At 44.5% G+C, this 19,639-nt stretch overlaps 1 protein-coding gene across 3 annotated transcripts in view; it reads right to left on the bottom strand.

Moving 5' to 3' along the window:
• The window catches only part of CA10 (carbonic anhydrase 10), a 359,415-nt gene that overhangs the window by 66,116 nt on the left and 273,660 nt on the right, over nt 1-19,639 (bottom strand). For all 3 annotated transcript variants that reach the window (XM_083427918.1, XM_083427919.1, XM_083427920.1), the window contains exon 5: nt 14,254-14,439. In XM_083427918.1, the coding sequence (XP_083284044.1) occupies nt 14,254-14,439 (186 nt within the window). The remainder of the gene's footprint in view (nt 1-14,253; nt 14,440-19,639) is intronic.

Here is a 19,639-nt window from a genome sequence, read left to right as displayed (position 1 = left end):
AATTTTTAAAAAATTATATGCGAAATAAAAAAGAAAAAAGGAAGTCCAAAATGGAATGCTGCTCCCAGGCTGAAGAGGGTTCGCCAGCCATGACATCCATACATCCTCCGAATAGTAAAGAACACTGCGTTCCTTAGACTGTTTGGACGCAGAGGAATGGTGGGAGGAACCATCTGGGGAAACCCTAAGGGAAGAAGGCTCAAAGCCAGGGGATTGGTGGTGGGATGGCGACGAGTGGTCAGAGGGAAAAGACTGAGAGGAGGTGTCAGAAGCTGAAGAGGTAACAGGGCTTAGTGAGCGGGGGAAGTCTGTGACAGAGAGATGTGCTAAATCAGAGGCAGAGGCAGGAGAGGTGGGGGTAGATATGGGCCACAGATTAGCCACCCCAGATTTAATGAGACATACACAGTGATGCCTTGATGCATCAGTGACATTGCCTGACTCTCAAAAATGAGTCATAATACGACGACACCTCAGCCCTAAATATCTGCGCCCACATTTATTCTGAAATAACTTGCCCCCAAGAGTCATCCCTACCCTCTCTCCTTGCCTGCTAGGTTTGAGTGTTCAAGGTGTTTCTTAAAATGAGGGGGCATTCTGATCCTTGATTTTCTACCTGCAATCTGAAGCATTAACAGTCGAGCAACAAATTCTTCTTTTCTTCTTCTCTGGCAATCACTCGTAGCCGAGTAAGATTGCCTTCCATGAACATGGTTTTAACAGTGACTGTGGAGGCCAAGTCTGGATCCACATGTCCTTCCACAGTGAGGACATAGGTTTCCGGGTGGGAGTTGATCATGGTGAGGGTTTGCCAAGCGTGCCTTCGTCTTAGCACGTTTCTCCTCTTAGCAACAAACACAGCAGATGAGTTTGCTGTTCATGCAGTCTGCAACTCTCTGGGTTTCTGCCCTGTAGTATTTGTTTGTTACACTTCTATCCTGACCTTCTTCCAAGGTGCTGAAGGGAGCTCTCCTCTTGCCTAACGGTTTTATCTTCACAACAACCCTGTTCGGGCAAAGAGAGATGGTGGCTGAGTTTCATGCCTGAATCAGGAAACGAACCTGGATTCTCCTGGTCCTAGTCTGGGATTCTACTACACTTCATCCCAGGAGTGCAGAATCCTTTCTGGCCTGAGGGCCACATTTCTTTCTGGGGGCCACATGCCAATGGAAGGCAGAGCTAGAGGCAAAAGTGGGCGGAGCAACACATGCAAATTTCGGCTTTGTATAGCAGGCTGGTTTCTGCACATATTCTCACACCATTTTCTATCCAGGCAAGCAAGGGACATTATCAGAGTTCAATGACATATTTCAGCCAAGTGGTACAAAGCTGAGGCAGGTTAAGGGTTTGGCTTCGGAGTGGGTGTGGCCTGAGGAGAGTTCAAAGGTCAAATGGAAAGGGTTGGAGGCCCACATCTGGCCCCTGCACTAACTTCTCCAGCCTACCAGGTATCTTGGGATCCAATCTTTTTGACCTTCCTAGTACTCAAAAGCGATGACAAACCTAGACAGCATCTTAAAATCAGAGACATCACCTTGCCAACAAAGGTCCGTATAGTTAAAGCTATGGTTTTCCCAGCAGTGATGTATGCAAGTGAGAGCTGGACCATAAAGAAGGCCGATCGCCGAGGAATTGATGCTTTTGAATTATGGTGCTGGAGGAGACTCTTGAGAGTCCCATGGACTGCAAGAAGATCAAACATCTCCATTCTGAAGGAAATCAGCCCTGAGTGCTCACTGGAAGGACAGATCCTGAAACTGAAGCTCCAATACTTTGGCAACCTCATGAGAAGAGAAGACTCCCTGGAAAAGACCCTGATGTTGGGAAGGCACAAGGAGAAGGGGACAAGAGAGGACGAGATGGTTGGACAGTGTTCTCGAAGCTACCAACATGAGTTTGATCAAACTGCGGGAGGCAGTGGAAGACAGAAGTGCCTGGTGTGCTCTGGTCCATGGGGTCACAAAGAGTCAGACACAACCAAACGACTAAAGAACAACAAAGTCCTCATATGGATTCCCTAGTTATGGCACAGAATTTGGGTCTGATTGGCACATAGTTTTGAACACAGACAGTCTGATAGTGAGGCCAATCAGATTCGATCAAAGTTCACCATCTTGTACCTGATCCTGCCACGGTTTCTTGTTATCAATGCCTGGCTCGATCACCCTGTGGTGCGTTGCCGGCACAGCAAATATTAGAACAGGCCTTGGAGGACCAATGTTAAAATAAAAATTGAAAAGTTGTAATGGTGAATTCATTAAGTTACCCCTGAATTATTGTAAAACTGAAAGCTTCTGCCTCTGGGAGTAACATCCTCTTTAATTAAAGACACGTCATCCCTTAAGCAAGTAATAGCAATCCTTTAGCAACTGAAAACAATTCAGGGAAAATGCATATTTTATAAGCGACACTGGAAGTTTAGAGTTTTCAGTATCTTAATGGCCCAAAGGGAGAAAATCGGGAAACTTCTTTCTGAACGGGGGGTGGGGCGGTGGGAACAGGAGGAGAGAAATATCCCTTTCTGTTTTGTGCTGGCAAAGTTTAAAATTCTGATCCCTAAAGGGAACTAGAATCTGTTATGTGACAGACTGTTCTTGCATCCCTCGAATAAACAGAACAGTTGGTAGCTGAACAAATAAATAAGGGGAACAAAACAGGAAATTACCCAATTGGACTAATTTAATCAACACTTAAAGCAACAATACATTGAGTAGTTATAGTTCTTTTCTTAGGGGCAAACTCTGGATGATACATGCAGATGCATGTAAGAAAATTGACCGTCACTTTTGTTTTTTAAGTCAACCCTTAACCCTTTCCACACCAGTTGCATTTCTGCTCTAAATCTCTTCGCCCGTCCAGCTGTCCGTCCCCCCGCCACCGGTTAAGTGTGGGGACTGACTGAGTGGGCGGCAGGGTCCACAAGGTTCGCGGGCCGGATTGGCGAGCCCGGTGGGCCACATCCAGCCCTCGGGCCTTAGTTTGCCGATCCCTGTCTTGGTCCCTTCCTTCCAGCCTTCCTGGCATATGAAGCATTGCTAGAATGCCTGCATGAAGCCCTGAGAAATGTGGTTTTCCTAAGGCTTTCTGCACATGCTGCTTCACACATTAGGGAAAAGGGGACAAGCAGTGACAGCAAGTGCAAGAGATCAAGGTCTCCTTCACCACTGGAATACCCACAAGCGAGGCATTAGGAGTAAGGAGTGAGAAGACAATATGAAGCTGCAGCTACAGGAAATTGCTCCCATGGGGGCTCATTTAAAGTGAATTTGTAACACTCTGAGGAAAGGGGTCCCTCTATCCACTTTTTAAACTAACTGCTGGGCCCAGTCCTAATTGGGCCTGATGGAGCTTACTCATCTCTTATTTACCCTGTGTATTCTACAACCAGGAGATAAAGAAGCATGGTAATAGCAAATGCTTTGGTGGAAGCCCTCAGTGCTGCGTAGAATTCTTTCACACAGAAGCCTTATCCAAGTGACATGACTCCCACTTGGAATCCTGGCCCACATAAGGCAAACTAATCTCACGGCAGGTATATGTTACTGTAAATTTGCAAAAGGGACATGAATTGCCCCTTGTTCCCTTCATTGCAACTTAAACCAGGAAAGGATTACTAAGATAATGTGCCTGAAACTTTTGGCTAACTTAGGGACATTCCATCTAAGTATTATGTTCTGCCTTCTTAGAATCTGAATTTCATGGTGTCATGTGGAACTTCCTGGTCCCCTCAGGTTTGGGCTCGAGGGTGGTTAGGCATTGGGTAAGCCTTTGTTTAAAGGAGGGTAGGTTGTAGCCTCTGCCTGCCCCTCCTCAAAAAGGGTATCCTGTTAAAGGGATCCAGGGGTGTGGATGCTGTCCGATGCCTGGACATGGGCTAGGGCCATGCCATGACCCCAACGGGGACCACCAAAAGGGGTGCCCCCATTTGATGTAAGTCATAGGGCACCCCTTTTGGTGGTTTGCGCTTAGTTGGACTCCCCGCAGATGAGCGGGAGTCGAGATATAGCCTGGTTTCACCCAACACCTAACAGAAACCAATAAAGTTGTGGCCTATTTTATCCCATAAACCTAAATATTTGTGTCCGTGTGTTTATTATCAAAGGGAACTGCAGGCCCAGGGCCTTGGCACACCATGTATCTGAAGCTTTTGGCTAACTTAGGGACATCTAAATGCTAAGTATTATTTTCTGCCTTCTTAGAATCTGAATTTCATGGTGTCATGTGGCACTTCCTGGTCCCCTCATGACACTTGCAATGTCAAGACAGGGGCTCAGAGGAGTTTACTGCTAGTACATCACAGTGAGAAGTGACAGATAAATGTGCTGAGAATGAAAGGCAACTGACCCCACAGGTCACCTATATACAATTCTGGATCTTCTCCAGCCTGAACAATTTATTGTGAGGACTTGTTCTGGAACCACTCTGCTGAACTATACAATGCAATGCCGCACACTCCCTGATCTGGCTTTCCAACACTGTGTCACTGCCTGTTACTGAATGACAGAGGGGAAAGACAGTGGAGAGTTTAGTGTGCTGCAGGTGCAATGGCTGAACCAATCTGAAACGCCTCAAACTGCACCTGTACCCTGCTAATTACAGTCGTATGTTGGGTTACAAACATTTCAGGTTACAGACTCCACTAACCCGGAAGTAGTACCTCAGGTTAAGAACTTTGCCCCAGGATGAGAACAGAAATCGCGTGGTGGTGGTGTGGCAGCAACAGCGGGAGGCCCAATTAGCTAAAGTGGTATTTCAGGTTAAGAACAGACCTCCAGAACAAATTAAGTTCGTAACCAGAGGTACCACTGTATTATTATTATTATTATTATTATTATTATTATTATTATTATTATTTTGCCCAATATACATTCTCTTCACAAAGCAATTCCCCCTAATATAATACATTTTGTATATTATTTCTTAATATACGCACACTTTAACCCAACACATGCATTTGTGTACATGTCACTTGGCTGAAGAACTGCATTAAAAATTAGAGGAAAGTGTGAATTCTGAAGAAGGGCCACGTTTCGGTTTACTTATTGTTTCAGAACGTGCAAATTAGGTAGATGCATGTTTAAACATCTTCCTTCATCTTTAGCAGGCTTCAGGATAAATATCTGGCAGGCTAGTGCTCTACTAGATGTTAACAACAGGATGCTCATGCTTGGGAATATTTCCTGAAGCTTGGAAACCCTAATCACGGAAGACATTTGTAGGAAGAATCAAGTGAAACTTGCCTTTTCATTTTGCTACAACTGAAAGTCTGAGCCTTTCCCAGTTTCATCCGCTTTCCCATAAAATGCATGCTTAGCCCCACAATACGAAACATAAATCTTTCCCCGAAAGGCACTCGCTTCAAATTTTTTACTTCCTATTTCAAGTGAGTAGAAATAAGGATGTCTGTGTCATGAATCCTGAATGTACGTGGCACAGAATTGATTTGTGTCCACAGGAGCTCGGATATCCTATAACTCTATTTGCATAATGAAATCTACGTAGGGAATCCAATGTTTTTTCTTCTCAACTAGCACTGTGACAAGAGCAATATTACAGGGAAGACCCTGGGCTCTACGATGACACTCATCACATAACTGTAAAACCAGTGCTAATAAAGAAGATGTACAACTGCAGTCTAAAGGAAAAGGGGAAGGCAGACAAGAACTCAGTCAGTGAGGTGGAGGAGAACTACTTTTGTGCCTGAAGGGGTTCAGGAAATCCTTGATGCCACATGACGGACCCAATGACTTGAATGAGGCCAATTTCTGAAAAGGGCACCCCAAAATGTGAGCCCTGCCGCCTCAGATGCATAGCTGTCAACTTTTCCCTTTTCTTGCGAGGAATCCTACTTGGAATAAGGGAATTTCCCTGGGGGGAAAAAGGGAAAAGTTGACGGCTATGCTCAGATGATCAAAACCCACATGAGGATCAATCCTCAAAATAGCTTGCAAATGCAAGCATACCTCTCTCCATGGGATGCGGGTGGCACTGTGGTCTAAACCACTGAGCCTCTTGGGTTTGCTGATCAGAAGGTCGAAGGTTTGAATCCCCGTGACAGAGTGAGCTCCCGTTGCTCTGTCCCAGCTCCTGCCAACCTAGCAGTTTGAAAGCATGCCAGCGGAAGTAGATAAATAGGTACCACTGCGGCAGGAAGGTAAACCCTCTGTCCATGGGTATTTTACCTTTTTTTTTTTTAACCTTTTCTTTTCTCTACTGTTGGTTAACTGAAACTGTTCTTAACCTGAAACACCACTTTAGCTAATGGGGCCTCCCACTGTTGCCGCGCCACTGGAGCACGATTTCTGTTCTCATCCTGAAGCAAAGTTCTTAACCCGAGGTAATATTTCTGGGTTAGCGGAGTCTGTAACCTGAAGCGTCTGTAACCTGAAGTGCATGTAACCTGAGGTACCACTGTATTGTGAAAGAAGGGAAAGCAGTGGGAAGGAGCCCAGTGGGCAAATGGGTTGATGACAAGGAACCCTAACCACACTGCGGATTACACAATTCGAAATGAGAGTTCTGAGTGTCCTTCAGACCAAAACAGCACCCCCCCATTTGCCAATCCCTTTACTAGTGGTAAATTGGGAGGCAGTTCTTTCAGGGGCTCCGATTCAATACCCTCCCCCATGTTGCAGGGGAGGGGCTTGGGTGCAAGTTTCTAAACAAGGATTATATCAGTAGGTCATGGAGATTTGTAAATAGAGGTGCATTTGTATTTTAAGCTGATATTACGAAACTCAGTCCTACAGCTCGGTCTAACAAGGGAAGTACGAAGAGCAACAGTTACAGTGTCCAACAGTCTGCTCTAACCAGTGATATTTTGGTTGGCATTTTGAAACTGCTATCACTTTCCATTCTCCTAGACTTTGGGCTGGTTCATTAACTGCGGTTTGTTCCACCCATTTTTAACCTTCTAAAACTGACGGGTTATTGTTCTGTCCCTGCACACTTTACATATATATTCGCACTTGCCATAACTGACAATAACTCTTAATGGAAGATAAAAATCAAGTAGATTGAGTTCAACACAGTAATTAGTTCATATTTGCATCTGCAGCCCTTTTTAAATTACCTGTCAACAGATTAACAATTAAAGTTGTATAATATGGAGATTGGCTTTGTTTTGGACAAAGGAGTTTATAGAGATGTCAAGGCAAAGATTCTGCAGAAGCTAGTCTGCTGTTGCTTGCACACGTCTTCTTCTTCTCTTCTTCTTCTTCTTCTTCTTCTTCTTCTTCTTCTTCTTCTTCTTCTTCTAAACCTATGTTGCTCCCTACACTGGAAACAGCTGCCCCATCCCATTTCCCCCCCTCCTCTCTTTCAAATCCTACCTCCGAACCCATGAGTGGAGTATTTGCAGGAACAAGCTTCCATTCTTTACCTATTCCCACAGGCATCTAGCTTTCCCTAAGCTTATACACATTCTGCATTTGTCCATTGCTGACTCCAGCTTGTTAATTTGGGCAGATTCAGAGCTGAATGCTCTCTAAAGTCAAGTCCTTCTAAGATGAATGTATACAAAATGGATTCGGGTTTTTCATTTATATAAAAGATTCCCGTAATTGAGGACTGCTTTATGAACTGAGATATCCTCTACACAAGTAATTTTCTCAAGCAATCAAATACTTCAAATATCTTTTCCCAAGATCATATTCATTCACCTTTTCTCTCTTTGAATTTTTTCTTCTTGTAGATTCAAAAGATGGGTGCACAAGAAGTAGTTTGTTAGAACTGCAGCGGAGATGAATGCTCTTATCGCACAGATACATATTCCATTTGGTCACCCAACTACTCTGCTTAAGCAAGGATACTTTTAGGGGCAAAAGAACAGGCTGATCCACAGGTAAACTAGCATGATTTCAAATGTTCAATTAAGGTTAACTCAGTTCACTGTGCTTATTAATTAATTCACTTGCTAATTTATATAAATGTCTTCAAATGTAGCCATCTACTACATTTATTGTGCAATCCCAGGAATGTCCATTCAGAAGTAAGTCCCACAGAGCACCATGGGGCTTATTCCATGTGAGTGTGTACAGCATTGCAGTCTTAAAGGCATTGTACATGAACATATGTATGTTGTTGCTGTTTGTTGTTGTTTAGTTGTGTCCGACTCTTCGTGACCCCATGGACCAGAGCACCCCAGGCACTCCTGTCTTCCACTGCCTCCCACAGTTTGGTCAGACTCATGTTTGTAGCTTCAAGAACACTGTCCAACCATCTCGTCCTCTGTCGTCCCCTTCTCCTTGTGCCCTCCATCTTTCGCAACATCAGGGTCTCTTCTCATGAGGTGGAAAAAGTATTGGAGCCTCAGCTTCAGGATCTGTCCTTCCAGTGAGCCCTCAGGGCTGATTTCCTTCAGAATGGATAGGTTTGATCTTCTTGCAGTCCATGGGACTCTCAAGAGTCTCTTCCAGCACCATAATTCAAAAGGATCAATTCTTCAGCGATCGGCCTTCTTTATGGTCCAGCTCTCATTTGCATACATCACTACTGGGAAAACCATATCTTTAACTATACGGACCTTTGTCGGCAAGGTAATGTCTCTGCTTTTTAAGATGCTGTCTAGGTTTGTCATTGCTTTTCTCCCAAGAAGCAGGCATCTTTTAATTTCGTGGCTGCTGTCACCATCTGCAGTGATCATGGAGCCCAAGAAAGTAAAATATCTCACTGCCTCCATTTCTTCCCCTTCTATTTGCCAGGAGGTGATGGGCCCAGTGGCCATGATCACAGATGTATGTAAATGGATGCTAATTTAAGCCCGCCTATTGCCTGATGCTGAAGTTACAGTCAACATGAAAGCCATGGATGGGAATCAGCTAGCCAAGAAATGGATTTCCTGCACTTCACAATCAACCTATGCTGATGGAGCACAAGAACTTCCATGGTCCACGTTGGTTAGCATGTTGACTAGGACTCTTAGACTTTGGGTCATTCCTGATCCTGTGTCAAGGAGCTGTCAAGGAGCCAGGTCATCCACAGGCACATACACAGAAGGCATGGAATGCAATTAGTTTTCTTTTTTTAGCAGAAATAAAAAACACAGTAATGTCCCCTGGTTAGTCTTAACTCAACGGAGGCATTGCTGAAACTAAGCTCTAGGCATGCACTCTGGACCTGTCTGGTGCACTGCTCAGCAACGTGCAGGGCCCCTCTGGAGCAATGGGTAAGAGGGGGAGGAGAGTCAGCAGGACTGGGACTGTCTGTGTGCATGCTGTGACTCACAGCTTCTAATCCTGTCCCAGATGACCTTCCTTCTCCTGACCCCCCTTGATCACTCAAGTCTCCTGCTTCTATCGGCTCCCAGCTCTTCCCTTCTGTTGATCGCTCCTCAGTGTCCCATCTCCAGGCTCCGGGCCCTAAGACGTCATCTTCAGAGCCCTCCCTGGGGGACTCTTTGGCTGGTGGCTCCCAGCTCTCCTCCTTATCCAACCAGGCCCTGATATCATCTCCAATGTGTGCATCTTAAACCCATGGTGAACATCATCCCCTGCTACTGCAGAGTTTGAAGACCAGAAGCCAGGATGAATGAGAAGGTAGGATAGGGATGGCAGCAAAATGGTTTGGTTGGCCATTGCTTGTATCTATTATTTGATGCATTGGAGCCATACATTTAATACATACAGCACCATCTTGGAAGCACCACTGCAACCACCAAAGCAGTAGATATAAGAGACAGATTTAAAGGTTAACACATTTTGGACAGCTTTACTGTCCCGCAAAGTCATCTATTTAATTTTTTTTCTTTTGCCATCCTTCATTTGCTTCCTAAAATATCACAGCTACCTCTTGATTTGCATTTTATCTCTCTAGCTATTTAATACATTGCCATGTTGACTTACATTGCTGAATTTGAACATTCATTTGTAGTCCACAGAGGTTTTGCTATACTGCCCTTACATTAGGCATATGTTCCCTCTTCTGGCTCTTTCCTCCAAGGCTCAATTTTCTATGTTAATAAGCTTATCTTTGAGCTCAAATACTTAAAACTGACCTGTGTCATTTCCCATTGAAAAGCTCCAGAATGTAATGCAGATAGCCTGTGGCAAATTGCAGTTCTGAAATTCAGCAGGAAGAATGCTGAAATCCATTCAGCGCCCCCATTCCAAACGCAAGGCATCAATTGTAGGATAGGAAAAACAAACTCCAAGAGTTTATGATATAGTTTCCCTCTTGGTTACGGTACTTTGTGTTAACTAGACTGTTGAATTCTGGGTAGCTAGAAGCCTATCTCTAAAGCATTTAAAAACAAGCAGGAATCTACCCACAATTAAGAGGTCATTAATTAGGATTTTTTTTCAGACCAATGTTGTGGTTGAATTAATTGTGACCCCCCCCTCTCACCTCCCTGAGAGGATGACTTCTTTTATTCATACTCAGCAATATATTCCTGGCAAAGTACACCAGGCTTTTAACCCAGGAACAGGTGGTATTTGAATATGCAACACAGACTTAAAGCACGTGAGTCCCCATCCCTCCTTTAAAAAGATGAATGCTAAATTCAGCAAATATGTTCACTGAGTTGTATCCATCAAACACATCCTGTCAAACACATCCTCCCTCTCCCCCTCCATTTGTTCTAGCCCTCCCTCCACCGAGCAGATCAGGGCATGGGGGGGGGGTGTTGGGTGCATGGGGAGAGCAACCCGATTGTGCAACCACAAGTCCTTGCACTAATGGTAGGGCTTTGGGGGGTTCAACCATAGCGTGTGAAATCAGCACACGGGTGTCAGAAGTTCGAGTTGTACGTAATTTCATGAAAATACTGTTTCTTGACTTTGTCAGGCAGTCACCTACTTTTGGAAAACAAAGACAATGATTGCCATCCATTTTAATAACACAATTTGACAAGGCTGCAATTAATCTACTGCTCTTTACATATCTGTTGTTCTGCGATGCCAATGAAAATGGCAGGCGTTAATTGACTTATCACTACTTGGTGATAGATGGCATAGGCTGCAGAGCGGCTATTCATCTTCAGCAGAATAAACTCCTGCATTGCTAGAACCTTTTGGTGCGTCAGAATGAATAACAACAGGGTATTGAAAGAGCCTTTTGTACACATTTGTAAGAGGATGTACGTCTCTTATTACCATATTTGTTTGTGCTCTCAGGCACATCCTATTGGGATCGGCTCATGATCATATACTGGGTTCCAGCAGACCTTAAACCAGGAACTGACCGCTTTATATTTTTTTGCTGAGGAACATTCTGCTCAACAAAGCATTCCCTGACCACTGATATCGGCTGAGGTATTTTGCTGGTCACTGTGGGGGTTCAGGAAACTGGAATACTGCATTTTTTAATATTGTTTTATGATGTTTATGATCAATTGCATTACCCTGAACCCTTCTTTGAAATTCTTCTAGATCATGGTATATGAATGAATGAGTGAATGAACAAATACATTCCCGGTTTCTCTTGATGCATGAAACCAATATCCTAAAAGCATTAGAAACAGGCTGGGGTCTCTCATCTAAACAATACATTTGACCTCACCCACTGATTTCTCCTAGCCCCTGATGACCCATGGCTGGCTGTAAAATCTCATAAAGATCTCCACCTTCCTGCTTATTGGAACCATCTTGATTGTCTCAGCAGACTTCCCCCTCCAAGGTCATCTGACTCACTGCTTCTTCTCTGGACTCAATCCACTAAAGTCCATATTGAGTCTGGAACTTGACCACTGCCCTGAACTGCCCCATGTGGCGATCACACAGAGTCCCTGGACGTTTCACAGTCTATTGATCCCTGTGCCACCACTTTATTTCTCGCTGCCACCACCCAGGCCCTACCTGGTACAATACTGAGTCCAGTCAGGGTTAAATGGGAACATAAACTTCTGTTTATTTATTGCAGATTAACAAGCATGTCGTTTCATAAATGGCATCGGTCAATTACAATAATGGGGTGCCTATCCAGACCTATAACTTCCGCTACCTGCTCTCACTCACTAAACCACCTCTCAGATATTTACTTGTCTTCCTAGCCCCTAACTGTTCCTGACGCAGCTTATTTCGCTACACTAACTCAACCTCCCCACAGACTCTATCCCAATTCACTCCCACTCCAACCAACCACCCAACTCCCAACGAACTCCTCCCTTTGCCCCTCCCAGAGCTGGTTTTATAGTCCCTCTGACTCCACCCCAATGCTGCTGTTGTGGGAGGGCAGCACCACAACCCCACATCCCTCTGTTGACTATGCCTGATGCACCCTCCTCCAATCCCTCTGAGTACAAATCTTCCAGCATTATGATAGGCCTGTTTGACTTAATGGCTGGCTGGACTTCTGTTCTAGCATGACCTTCCATCTGATGGTTTGCTGGGTCCCATACTAAATATGGGCAGATGCCAACCTCCTCTCCTGATGCTCTTTGGGTTGGACTGGATTCCTGACAAGACTGCCCAGAGCTCTGATGCAGACTGAAAGCTTCACTGAAACAAGTAAGATAAGCATACAAATCCCGTTCATTTCTCTGAGGCAAGAGATTATCTTGATTGATTTCATTACGGGTCCTTCTTTGCTTGTGAAGAACAAACAAACAAAAACACCCTGAGAGTCTACCGATAGACCTATTAAAACACCTAGAAACTACTGTGTTTCCCACTGTAAAATGGTAAGACCTCTGAAATTAGAAAGGCACTTGACTGTACAGCAGTGACTCTTTGCCTTCCACCCAGTGTCCTGTCTTTAGGTAAGTCTTCTACATCAACATGTCTGCTCAGGAATGCTGTGCTGTGTCCTGCAAAGGAATCTGGGGGTATATTCAAGGGCACAGCTGAAGCCTATTGGGTGCATTCTCAACTAACACTGGGTGATGGCGAGAACCAGTAGCTGTGGATTGCAGAGAGACAGGGGTGGAGGAAGGGTGATTGGTGGGGGCGGTTCACCCTGGGTGTCATCACTGAGGGGGGTGACATTCAACTCACTGCCTACCCTGAGCCATCGGGGGAAGGGACAGAGCTGCGCCACTTTGCCAGCGGCCTTCACCCCTTCCCCCTTTCTTTTGACAGCTATGGGGAGGCTTGGGAGTTGTGAGCAGGTGGCGTGCCATTGTCCCCTGCTCCCAGGCTGCTTCCTGGGGAGGGGGGAAGAAGAAGAAGAAGAAGAAGAAGAAGAAGAAGAGGAGGAGGAGGAGTTTGGATTTGATATCCTGCTTTATCTCTACCCGAAAGAGTCTCAAAGCGGCTAACATTCTCCTTTCCCTTCCTCTCCCACAACAAACACTCTGTGAGGTGAGTGAGGCTGAGAGACTTCAGAGAAGTGTGACTAGCCCAAAGTCACCCAGCAGCTGCATGTGGAAGAGCGGGGAAGTGAACCCGGTTCACCAGATTACGAGACCACCGCTCTTAACCACTACACCACACTGGAAGCCTCCTTCGAGCTGTCAAAAGGAAGAGGGAAGGGAGGAAGGCTGCTGGCAAAGCAGCACATCTCCCTCCTCCCCACCCAGGAAGCAGCCTGCCATGGGTGGCTCGCTCCACCCCCAATGGGTGGCTTGCTCTGCCCCCATGGGCAGCTTGCCTGAGATGCTCGCCCTGCCCCATGGCCCCTGCCCCCAGGTGCACAGCATATGCGCCGCTCCGGGTGCCAGAGCAGGTAGCTCTGCTTCTGCAGAGAGATATTGGTTGTGGTTGGCAAGCTGTCTTACTGGGGAGTTGGCCCACCACACACCCATTGCTGATCTTCTCTTTGAGGAACCCCTGATAAGCTTCCAGGGAACACAGTTTGAAAGCAACAGGCCCACCTCTGTACACCCTTTAATTATTTCTTTCCATGGTTTTGAGTTGCAATAAGCACATCCTTGTCACCAGGGGCAAAGCGACTGATCCCAGAAAGAAAACCAAGCAAACTGCATGAAAAATAGAACAATAAGCAAGCGTAGCTAAATGTGCATAGTGTATTCTAGTTACAGAATTTCTATGTTCCCATTGCATAACTGATGGCTTCTGTATTTCGCAAAGTGCAGAAATCCTGCACAGAAGTGCAAAGTTCAGAAATTCTGATTCCAGAAAGAAAACCAAGCAAACTGCATGAAAAATAGAACAACGAGCAAGCTTAGTTAAATGTGCATAGTGTATTCTAGTTGCAGAATTTCTATGTTCCCATTACATAACTGATGGTTTCTGTATTTCGCAAAGTGCAGAAATCCTGTGCTGAGGATAGAAACATGAGCAAGTCAGCTCCCCAGGGATCTTTAAAAATAAATAAAATAAAATTCTCTGCAGAGCTTAAAGCATATTGACATACCTCTCCAGAGAAAGCTTGTCCATTCAGAAGGTGTTCTGATCCCTGACTGTCTTCGCTTCCAAAGTGTAACCGGATCTCTTCCAATCGGTGGCTGTATGTCATGGGTCCTCCAGAGATGTTGACCAAATGTTCTTTGTCCAGTCGTAGAGAAACATGCCTCCCTGTGTTATACATTGTCCCACTGACCTAAACAAAATGGAAGTGGAGAAGAAAAAGCATGAACTTTGCAAGTCTTGGCTTGCTTCAAGGTTGAATTTTATTTAGTTTTGGTTTCTGTTTGTTTTTACTTTTAACTGTCTCCTGTTGATCTAGATTTTTTTGTTTTTTAAAGGGTATGAGGAAATTCACAAACCCATAAGGGCTTCATTTTCCTGCTTTGAGCATTACATTATACATTGAATTATTTTAATAAGTATACATATTTCATGCAAAATATGTAAGATATATACACACACTTTAGCCAGAAGTGTGTGAGGAACACAATAAATGCAATTAGTGTGCTTCTAAATAAGTAGGAGTTTGAAAGTATCCTTTATACAAGACTTGAATAATGACTTCATTACCAGATTTTGGGCCCAAGAAAGGGGAATATTTCATTGGAAGGATTAATTATTTACATTGCATTTAAACATATCAAAGATTCAACTCATTTATTCTTACTGAAAAATTTATAAAAAAACAATTGGCTAAAAGCAGAGAAGACTAGCTTTGCAAATATACAGATTCAAAAACATGTGGTAACCTTACATCCTCCTTGCCATCACTGAGAGCAACACTTCTGTCCCCAGAAGTCAGTTGCTAGTGGCCGGGCAGAGTCACTACACTAACTTCCTGGAAGTACATTAGCTTTCCAGGAGTGGGAGGGGACAGGTGGGAGGGAGATCACTATGGTGAAAAGGCATTGTTTCGGCCAGTGCATTTTCTGCCTTGTCCCTCTTTACCTTCCCAGTAAGCAAGAGTGACCCATCTAACCAGAAGCTAGTGTAGTGGCTGGACTCCACCCAGCAAGCCACACCTATCTGTTCCACGACAGTTGCTACAACATGGATGGTTCACATCTCTTCCTCCGACTCATCTAATTCAGAGACAAATCTCTACTAACTATTACAATCCCCATCTTGGTTGGAAGTTCTGCATTTAAAGGAAATAGTCAGCAATGTCTAGAGAACACGATGACCATGTACATATGCAATAGACAATTTTTTTATAGAATTCCTTCAGACCATAACAAGTCCAAAATGAAATCTTTAGTCTCAAAGTCTCTGAAAATCTTTAAATGACTACATGAGAACTGTTCCACAGCATTTGATACTTTCATTTACATATATTCATTCGAAATAAGATGGATTTATGAAGCAATTCTATATCTTCCCACCACGCTGACAAAGAATTCTACGAAACAGTAGTCAATATCCGGAATCACTGTTCAGTGTTGGACATCATATTGGCTGAATACACAAAGCTCCACATCTTGTCTTTCATCGTACAAAGTCTAGTACCTCGCTTCATTAAAAGATTTTCAGAGACTTTGAGACTAAAGATTTCATTATGGACTTGTTATGGTTTGAAGGAATTCTATAAAAGATTGTCTATTGCATATGTACATGGCCATCGTGTTGCCTGGGCATTGCTGACGTTCTCTTTGCAACACAGGGGTTTGTTTGTTTACTTATTTAAAGAAAATAGGCCAGTTCCTTTCTTCATGTTTCTGTTTGTGGTTCATAGCCACTGGGTTTCACTGTCGGATCACTGACATACCTGGCCATTTTGCACTATATTATTTTCATCCCAGGTTCTCATCTCCCAGTTCCATCCTCACAACAACCACGTGAGACAGGTGAGGCTGAGAGTGTATGGCCGAATGTATTGCTCAGTGAGCTACATAGCAGTGAGGGGTTTGAACCCTAGTCTCCCAGGTCCTAATCTGACACGCCAACTGCTCTGACACACGGAGAATTATGTTCACACCCGGATGATATTAGCAGAGCAGGGAAGAAACACAATTTCCTGCCTTTCACAAGCTTCAGTTCCAAAACACACTGGTAGCAGTGGGATGCTAAAGTAACAAACAGTGTGGAGTGTCGTCATCGAGACCACCAGTGCATAAATAGATTTATTGTTCAACTATGAAGGAAATCAATGCATTTTTAAAAATAAAATAAAAAAGATGAGTGTTTTTACTGATGCCACTGTAAAGGCAAAGAAGGACAACCTGCCCTTCCCATCACCTTGCTCAAGCTTCACTGGGATGAATGGGGCCTGCCCAAGAAGACAAAGACTCTCCTCCCTGGAAGGGAGGGGAGTGGTTGTAGGCGGGAGCCCGAGCACCGCCCCTAGCAGGGGGCAGCCGCCCCCTGCTTTCCCTGTTACCTGGCTGGCGCCCCGCCCACTGACCGGCACCCAATCGGGAGCCAGCGGGGGGCGTGCCCAGGTAACTTCAAGTTACCGCGCCAGCCCTCTCCCCGGCCTCATTTTCTCTTTGTCCGCCGAGAGTCACCCACCCTCCACTCCCTTCAGCTTAGGGTCTTGACCTTGCTATGGACCTTAGGTTGGTTGCCCTGGTTAGGCGGGGGGCCTGGTAGGAGTTTTTCCACATGGCATTAGGCCATTTGGTTTTTTCGTCTGCCTCGTAGCAATCGTCACAACTTTTGAGGTATTGGTGGGTAGGTTAGGCATTGGATTATGGTGTTGTGGTGTGTTGGAAGGCTAGGTGTGGCCATCGCCTACGCCTTCAATTTTGGGTATTCCGTTAAAGGAATCCGGCGGTCGTGTATTTTGTCCGATGCCTGCTTGGCGGGAGGCCATGGCACGACCCCCGGTGGCATCAGGGGAGAGCCTATAGTTGAATTAGCATCATCAGGCTACTGGTGATTCAATCCCTGCGGTGGATATCCAATGCCTAAGCCAATACCTTTTCACTGCTGTAACCAATAAAGTTGTGGCCTTTTCATGCCCATAAACCATATATCACGTGTCCTCGTGTATTCATTCCTCCTCCGCGGGGGTCGGGTCCTCGAACCACAACACTACTCCTAAAATTGAAATGACTACTCCAGCAAGTCATCCTCCCTTGGGCCTCAAATCCAGCATATTGTGATTTCTTGCTGGCTACCTGAAAAAGTTGAGAGCAGGAAGAGCACAAAAACTAAAAACTCCCCAATCCACTCTACATCTACCTCATCTTTGGAAGAACTTGCTGTCATTAGTCCCTTTCTTTATGGAAAAATAAAATTTTGCAGAAGATCTTTTATGACCCTCCCCATCCCTGCTGATTTCCCAGTCAATAAAACCAGGGTGTTGCCTGTATGTTTGTTTCCTGACAATCAGACCAAAGGCTCTGAGACTGAAAGGAAAAAATGAAATTGCATCTAAAGAGTATAATAAAAACAGTGGTCCTGTATAGCACTCATTCACGCCACTAAGACGCATGCTGGAGACTTTTCTTCCTAGTGGATTGTACAATTCCTTCTTGCTCGAGTTCAAGGTAATAATCATTTTTCTTCTCAGCAGTTGTTAGGAAAATAAAAATAATAAATCACCAGGCTGGATACAAACAGTACATTTAAATTATGCTAATTTGTATTAAATAGCGGGAACTATAGCATGGTATGCTTTGTTGAGCTTTAATTTGAAAGGAGTGTCTTGACAATTACATATGATACCCTATAGTTAGTACATCACGCACCATAATCATTAACCGTGCTGCTGTGTCATTTTACCCGTAATAGCAATTACTGTGCTCAAAGGTCTTGTTCTATTGTTGCTCATTCCCTTGTAAGAAAAAAAAAAGTTGCATTATAGAGATGCTGTGATAGAAGTTAAGGTTGGCCATCCAGAGTTCTGCATCATCATATCGACACAGGTACTTTACATCCTGTTTCTAATTTCAAAGGAAGAGTGTGAAAAGTTTCTATTTGTCACATAAAGTCATTTATTAATGCCTGGAGGGGGGGGGGAACCCCCACAGGTCGAGGAGCTTTGTGCTTGCCCTCTAGTTTATTACTTTGATATTTGCATGTGTAGTAAACAAATATCAGATTTGCTTTAATATTTCAACGAGGGCTTGCTTCACTGAATCCGAGCTCTAAAACGCTGAACAACTGAGCACCCCTCATTGGTTGAAAAGGCAGTTTGCTATTCTGAAACGGCACATTGCTAAATGGTTAATTCACTTTTGAATGCTTTTGAAATATATTCAAAACCCATTACTTACTCTGCTGGGTGCAAAACTTAAATTAGGCTACCCTTGCTTTCTTTTTTAAAAAATGGTCCAATTGGAGTACTAACACAAACCTAATATCTCTCTATGGATTATAAGGGAGAGCTAGCAACATACACAAAAGAGTACCCTAAGTGTAGCTCTCTTGACCAGCTACACTCTGGGGCAATTTAGGAAGTATTCCTAAGACATCCAGGCAGCGATCTGCATCAGTACTCTTTTCCACTTGCCCCATGGAAACTTGCTTTTGCCTGCTTGGCTTGCTAGCCTGTTCTAGAGAGCTACAACTCTGTTCGACTGACTGCTGATCTCAGCTTGCTTCGCTAGAGTCCCTGGAACATCATATTGCAAGGACTGACAGGTGTGTTTCATAAGTTTCAGTTTACATGGGTTTTCTCTGGACTTTGTTCCTGGGACAAAATTCTCAGCACCAGCTGTAGGTTCTGGAGGGCCCTTGAGCAAGATGACCTCAGTGGGTTCCACTCCCTGAACTGCCCTTCCTGATGCAGGAGGTATGGAAAGATAGACCTCCACATGCTGAAGACACCTCACCCCAAAACTCCTGATCACATCTCCCAGTGGCTTCATACAGATGTTAAGCAGCACTGATGGGAGGCAGGACAGAATGGACTTGTGCAAAATTTAACAGGTTAATTCTCATGGTGCCAGGAAATAGCTGTCCCTATCTGCTACTTTCTGAAAGTAGGAATGGAACCATCATGAGACAGTGGTGCCACCCTACGTCTTGAAGTCAGCCCAGGAGACTACTGTGTCAATGGCATCAAAAGCAATAGAAGTCAAGGAGAATGAGCAGAGTTGCCCTCCTGCTATCTCTTTAACAACAAATGTCATCAATCATGGCAACCAAGGCAGTTTTTGTACCATGAAAGCAGAGTGAGATCAGTCCAAATGCTCAGTTTCCTCCAAGCATGCTTAAAAATGGACTGCAACTGCAAGGATAGAGCAGCATTCTACAACTTGGTGCCCCCAGATGTTTTCGATTATAGCTCCCATCAGCTTCAGTCAACATGGGCAATGGTCAGGGATGATGGAAACTTTAGCCCGCCATCTTCTACCAAGTTGGAAAAAGCTAGTGTACCAGCTTCCATTGTGGTCCAGCCTTGACCCTTTTGCTCCCCTTCTTTTGATTGCCAAGGCAGCTGCAAC

Source organism: Podarcis tiliguerta, assembly GCF_965153285.1.
Source record: "Podarcis tiliguerta genome assembly, chromosome: 2".
In the NCBI taxonomy this organism is placed as follows: domain Eukaryota; kingdom Metazoa; phylum Chordata; class Lepidosauria; order Squamata; family Lacertidae; genus Podarcis; species Podarcis tiliguerta.
The sequence above is the reverse complement of the archived record's forward strand: the minus strand, read 5'-3'. Positions and strand labels throughout refer to the sequence as shown.